Genomic DNA, 7,165 nt, shown 5'->3' with positions numbered 1-7,165 from the left:
GTATATATATATATATATATATATATATATATATCTCCCGACGGTCAGCACAATATGAAACAACAACCGCAAATTTTTATCTGCATTTTTATCTGGAAAGAACATACCAAAAAGTGCTACAAAATATTGTGGTTCTACTTTACTTACGGTTGCAAGTTTTTGTACGTATTCATCAGGCGCCCCAAGACTGGCTAAACCAATCTCTTGGGAAAATTGTGCAAATGCTGGGTCTGCAAACAAAGGAACGTGACCCAAAAGTTCGTGACATACGTCTCTGGAAAAAAAAAAAAAAGAAAGTAAAATAATCATGAAAGGCGAAAATGATTATTCAATACCTTCTATCTAATATTCGTGTTCGATTTTCCTTTATAATCTTCTTGAATAAAAATAATATCTGTTCAACGGGGCTGTTATGTATTTAATGGAATAAGTACGAGAGATGACGTTTTATGTTTGTGCTTTAAGTCTTACTTATGAAAAATTTATGACTTAGTGAAAATTTCAGCGCGTGAGAGATTTATAGACATGTGTATTTGTACAATACGAATGGCCATATTAATTGCTACTGTTAGTTTCACCGGCTGAATATTGCTGATGAAATGACACGTATGGCTATCCAATTCACACTGAGTGGTAAATTTTCTATAATTCGCACACCACAACTGTGGGTAAAAGCTCATGCCTGATATTTCTTGTAAGTTGCTTCCCTTGAATAGAGCAAATTAACACACGCATGCGCGCACACACACACACACACACACACACATAAAATCATTCTTAACATCTTCAATACAGATGCCGTTGGAAACTCGTAAGGAAAAAAACGCTCAATGGTTCAATCCTGCTCAAAATGGAATATGAAATACAATAATTGAACGAATATTTTAGCATAGCTAGAAAGAAATTACTTACGGTTCGGGCGTATAGTGTGGTTTAGATGGATGCCTAATATATTGTGTGGAATGAAATACTCGGAAAGCTAAACCTGCCAGAAAATCTCGCGAGGACAATAAACCGGCAACGGGACGCAAACGAAATCCAGTACAATCTGTTATATAGTAGATAACATATAATATGATATAAAATGATTAGGAATGGCTAAATCTTTCGTTTCGTTTCGTTTTCAAGATAGGTATTTTACAATAGATTGTTGGTTAGATTGATTTGGTTTAAGTGAAATATTTTATATTCATATGCCAAATGGCATTCAAACGGCCACAATTCTTCTGCTTTAAACCTAATATATATTTTACATCATATACATACATACTTGTCTAATGGTGTAAGGCAGTCAATACTGTTGATTGCGTTTTAGTTAAAGCTACGGCTTTAAGTCTGCCCAGAGTTGCCTCTCTTCGGTATTTCCCATTGATAACGGCTAAAGAGCTAGACACATGTCTAGGAATCTGACAAGGGGCAGCACCGGACAGATGCAGTGTTTTTAACCTTTTTACCGTAAGAGAGAATATTTTCGCAATGTTAACTGTAGTGAATTTGCCTTTAGAAGTCGAAATTTGTCAGTCACAAACATTTTGTAACTAACCTAAAGTTCGCTTAGGCCTAAACACTGCTCGGCGCTGATATTGCACCACATAGATACATACATAGATACATGTCCACACATTCTTTTCTTTTATTTGTTTCAGTAATTTGACTGTGTTAATCGATACAGATCACAATTGATTTGAAAGAATTGAAGAATACCTTGAAGAAATTTGGAGACATCTTCCAACTGTGGAATATTGTTTTCATTATAGCCGCAATTGTCCATAAGCAATGGGAAAATGTGACGAAATTGTTTACACGCATGCGTCGAATATAGATTTGTGAGTTCCCTGAAGATGGTTCTCCTTTCAAAAACAAAGTATCGGAATTCGTATTTTAGCTTCTATAAAATTATTTGCTTCCATTTAAAACACAAACAATTATAATGATAATCTCGGACACAGCTATACCGCCCTCCTGTAATACAGTTTTGGAAAGGGGCCATGATTACGAGGAGGGTACTGAAAGGTTCCTGCCTTTACGAGTATCTCGAAAGACCTGGTTGGCGGCCCAACCTTCCTAGTTCCTTTACTGGGCATAGAAAAACTGAAGGACCGCTGCAATAAGTGTGTGAATCTGAGAGAGGAATATGTTGAATAGAATCATAATTAACTGATCCTCCTCTATTTTCTTTAGCCCAAAGCCAGGAACTTTTCAACACCTCCTCGTACAAACACAATATGTAAATAAATCATCTATGTTGAATAAATTGTTTATTTGTTTTCCCAGCTTATTTAAGGGTTAGATGTTTATGTAAAAATGAATTTTAGGACTCAACATCGTCTTACGTTTGCATGCGCTGGCGCTCGCGCACATTACACACGCACACACACACAATACTTACCAGGTCTCGATCTCGAGATCTGTGTATTTAATTCTTGGAATAGGTTGGCCACTAAAAGAAAAAAGAAACAAAACAAATCATTGTGCGTGTCTGAAGGTATGTATGTACGTACGTGCAGCATACATACATGCATACGTACACACACACACACACACACACACACATATACATAGTCGATGGGTTATTTTCCGTTTCTGTCTACCAAATCCACACACAAGGAGTCGGTTCGAAACTAAAGCAGAAGACACTTGCTCAAGATTCCACGCAGTGGGACTGAACCCGGAACCATGTGGTTGGGAAGCAAGCTTCTTACCACGCAGCCACGCCCGTGCCAAATATAATATAATACACACACACACACACACACACACACACACACACACACATAATCGTTAAACCAGTGCTTTCGAATAAAGATGCACTTTGCGGTATTTGTCCAGTCCGAATGCTACAAACTATCCCTTTTCATTCTTGACATCAGAAATACAATTACTCAGAAACTGGCTTGCTGAAAGCATTTTAGCAACCAAACTATTGCCCAGCAGATGCGAAATAAACCATTAAAATCAAGTGGCTTTGACTGAGAATCGAAACCTTATCGTCAGTTTGGTTGGTTGAAAATTTACGTTTTGGTTTTAATGTATTCATAGTTTATACTTACTGACGATAGTTGTAAGCGATATCAGCAAACTCTTTCCGCCTGGCTCGGTACACAGGGTCTGTAAATCCCTAGAAAATTTGTTAAGTAAAGTTGTAACGAAGAACAAAAGAGAAAAAAAAAATGTTACAGATGTGACAGAAACAGAATGGCAGCTGTAACGCAGAACGAATGAAACAGATGTATCATAGAACGTGTTACAGCTGATATAACTGTAACATAAAAGAAAATTTGGTTCATTGATTGGAAAGCAACCGGTTGGTAAAGTTGTGGCACACAATAGATTCTTGGATGTCGAATTAGCTTGGCTTTGTGGCCTGGCTACAGACAAATATTACTAAAAAACTCCTTTAATAATGTAAGCCTAAGTGAATAGACGAAGAAATTAATACACGCAGAAGGACTGTCCTGATTGCTAAACCAATGGTATACTTAAACAAGAATATATCTTCACATTTAAAAATAATGAACGCTGGTGAAATGTTCCAACTCAAACAGCAATCCGATGTAAGCCCAAGAGCCAAGAGAGCAAAATTTATGCATTTTCCTAAGGATCGGCTGCTTGCGGGTTGTAAGTTAGTCATCGAAAAGTGGGGGTAAACAAGAACGACCATGGGGAACTGATGAGAAACCTATATTATAACAATTTTATTAACAATAATTTTTTCTAATTTTGGTACAAGTCCATCAATTTTGAGGGGGAAGTCGATTACATTGATCTTCCATATTCAATTGATGCTTATTTTAACAACCATTAAAGTACGAAAGGTCGACCTTGATAGTATTTGAACTTAGAACTTAAAGATTCGGAAAAAATGGCCCTAAGCATCCGACATGTTAACGATTTGTCCAGCATGCGTAAATTTGAAATGCAAAAACAAATACATACTTGTGTATGGCTCGGCATGTATAGATAAAGTAAAGGGGAAGTAAGACACAACGACAACAGAGGGCTGTTTCGTTGTAATATAAACCAATAGGAGTTCTGTGTTACATGAATAAAGCCTTTTCAGTTTAAAGTGTACCATGTTTCCGATACAATGAATCATGATGAGAATCAAGGGTCATCTACATGTTCGTTCAATCGATTAGAAATAGCTGATTGGGCGCTCATGTAGAGGGTTTCTTGTTGGGGGAAATTATGAAATAGAATTGCTTACTGGATGATCGGCGTCCAATTCTGAGCCGTAGCTGAGTATCATGTTGGCAAATTTGTCCAAATCGCAAATTTTACGTGGAAACCAGGGAACTAAAATATAAAATATACAACACAGGGTTTGGTTTGGTTCCTACACAAATAGTACCAAGTGTTGATGTAGCAAATATCATTTGTTTTTTTTTTTAATGTGAAGCTCTTGCTGCTGGGATCCGATCATACACACGTACATACATATATATATGTATGTATGTATTTATGTATACGCGCATACGATAGACCTACAGTGACTTGAGTGCAATGAAAACGATTTTATTTTTTTAAATAACAAAATCAATAAAATTAATGAAAAAGAACAAAATAATAACGACAAACAATAAAATGGACAACTAACTTTCTGCTTTGTCCCCATGTTCAGCTTGCCTTGTAAGAATCTGAAAAGATGTACTCTTCTGTTTCAGAGCTTTGATGGCTTCTTTAAGTTCGTCTCCATTGTTGGAGCAAGACACATAGAAATCATAGCTTTTGTTATCTTCTCGTGATGGGCGAGACTCAATGTGATCAAGCGAGACTTTGTGATTCTGTAAAAAAAAAAATTGCAACAGAAAGAACAACAAAGAAATTAGTATATTTCACGAGCTGGCTGTTCAGATGATCGGATCAAATCGAACCCACGTCGTCGTAACCGACGGAGTGCCAGCATTTTTGTTTCGTTGAAATTGAGAACTTACCTGGAATATTCCCAAAGCTTCGGCCAGGGCACCAACTTTCTCAGGTAGGGTGAAGTAGATGCTGACGGAAGAATCCAAATCCGAAAATTCTTCGATGTAACTGTGGTGGGTCTTCAACTCTGGGTTCCTTTTCTCTCCCTGTTTATAATGGTAAAAAAGAAAAAGGTAAATTGTAGAGAAAGGAGATGTAGACTGGCATTCGCAACATGGTTATTAGCGTTATCAACAACATCCCATTCCCAGAAGCGTTACAACTACCACCACCACTACCACCATCACCCTCCGTCATCATCACCACCATGACCACCACCACAACCACTGTTTCCATCATCATCATCACCACCACCACCACCATCATCATCATCACCACCAACCTCCATCATCATCACCACCAACCTCCATCATCATCACCACCATGACCACCACCACAACCCCCATCTCCATCATCAACACCACCACCACCACCACCCTTCATCCTCCTCCATCATCACCACCACCACAACTACCACCACCACTACCACCATCACATCATCACACTCCATCATCATCTTCTTCTAACGCTTTCCCTTCCTCCTCCTCCTCCTCCTCCTCCTCCTCCTCATCATCATCATCATCAACAATGCGGTCTTCCTCATCATCAGCAATTACAAAATCCCGAATGGACCTGGAGCCCTTTTAAAAAGACTCACAAATCCCCAAATACTTGAGGGTACCAATATATCTAAATGTATGTATTTGTGTTTATACAGTGATTTTAAATTTTGGCACAAGGCCGGCAATTTCGAAGATGGTGGAGTGTAGGGTGGAGGCTAAGTCGATTACACCTACCCCAGTGCTCAACTGGTATTTATTCTATCGGCCCCGAAAGGATGAAAAGCAAAGTCGACCACGGCGGAATTTGAACGCAGAATGTGAAACCAGACTAAGCATTTTGACCGGCGTGCTAACGTTTCTTATTTCTTTATTGCCCACAAGGGGGCTAAACATAGAGAGGACAGACAAAGGGATAAAGTCGATTTCATCGACACCAGTGCGTAACTGGTACTTAATTTATTGACCCCAAAAGGATGAAAAGCAAAGTCGACCTTGGCGGAATTTGAAGTCAGAACGTAAAACCAGACGAGATGTCGCTAAGCATTTTGACCGGCGTACTAACGTTTCTGCCAGCTCGCCGCCTTGTAAATTAGTATAACAAATTGTGCATTTGTGTAGGAATGAACGTGTGTATATGTTAATGTACACGTGTGTGTGTGTACGTATATGTGAACATATGTGTGTGTATGCATTTACATATCAGTATAAACAATTGGATATCTGTATGTGATCATGTATGTGCGTGCATTTATGTTAGTATAACGAACTGTGCATTTGTGGTGAAAAGAAATTGGAGGTGTTTCAAAATAAATGTTTACGAAATATTTTGAAGGTTCTACTGGCCGAATATGATCTCGACTAGCCAACTACACACCAAGGCTAACGTGAAACTAATAAGGAAAACTATTGAAGCAAGGAGATGGAAATGGCTGGATCGAGTTTGTCGCTATAAACCGAACGCATTTGTCAGGATCGTTTTGCAATGGGTTCCACGAAGTAAAAGACGTGGCCGACCAAAGGAAACGTAGCGGAGAACAATAGCAAAAGATGTTAAAAGCAGAAGGTTAACAATGGAACAAGCTGTCAAGGACGCTCTCGGTATTAGAAGATGAAATGATCTTGTTGTTGCCTCAAGTACCACAAAGCACAATGAGAACCGAATGAATGAATGAATGTGTGTGCGTATCTATATATTGCTTTCTACTATGGGCACAAGGCCTGAAATTTGGGGGAGGGGCTAATCGATAAGATCGACCGCTACTTATTTTATCGACCTCAAAAAGATGAAAAACAAAGTCAACCCCGGCGGAATTTGAACTCAGAACGTAAAGACGGACGAAACGCCGCTAAGAAATTTTGTCCAACGTGCTAACGATTCTACCAGCTCGTCACCTTAATGTGTGTCTATATATATGTATTAGTGTAATCGAGTGTATATTTGTGTGTGTATTTGTCTTTGTTTGTATGTGTGCGTATGTATGTGCGTGCGTGTGTAAGGAATGTGGTGTGACTGGTGTGAACAACTCAGCAATTAAACGAAAATGACAAATCTGTTTCTAAAAATTTAATTCTGTCCAACAGTCCAGAGCTCTTCATATCTACTCGATGGTAAAAATCTCAAGATTTCAAGTAGCAGA

General features: G+C 38.5%; 1 protein-coding gene across 1 annotated transcript in view; it reads right to left on the bottom strand.

The window, feature by feature from the left end:
• Positions 1 to 39: 39 nt before the first annotated feature.
• The window catches only part of LOC106880309 (protein henna), a gene marked incomplete at its 3' end in the record, with an annotated part of 16,830 nt that continues 9,704 nt past the window's right edge, over positions 40 to 7,165 (bottom strand). The window contains exons 2-9 of the mRNA XM_014930186.2: positions 4,935 to 5,072; positions 4,598 to 4,784; positions 4,208 to 4,296; positions 3,051 to 3,118; positions 2,390 to 2,440; positions 1,705 to 1,850; positions 913 to 1,048; positions 40 to 274 (exon numbers count right to left, since the gene is read on the bottom strand). Of these exons, the coding sequence (XP_014785672.2) occupies positions 40 to 274; positions 913 to 1,048; positions 1,705 to 1,850; positions 2,390 to 2,440; positions 3,051 to 3,118; positions 4,208 to 4,296; positions 4,598 to 4,784; positions 4,935 to 5,072 (1,050 nt within the window). The remainder of the gene's footprint in view (positions 275 to 912; positions 1,049 to 1,704; positions 1,851 to 2,389; positions 2,441 to 3,050; positions 3,119 to 4,207; positions 4,297 to 4,597; positions 4,785 to 4,934; positions 5,073 to 7,165) is intronic.

This window comes from Octopus bimaculoides, chromosome 27 (genome assembly GCF_001194135.2).
Source record: "Octopus bimaculoides isolate UCB-OBI-ISO-001 chromosome 27, ASM119413v2, whole genome shotgun sequence".
Classification (NCBI taxonomy): domain Eukaryota; kingdom Metazoa; phylum Mollusca; class Cephalopoda; order Octopoda; family Octopodidae; genus Octopus; species Octopus bimaculoides.
This window is presented reverse-complemented; position numbering and strand designations above follow the sequence as displayed.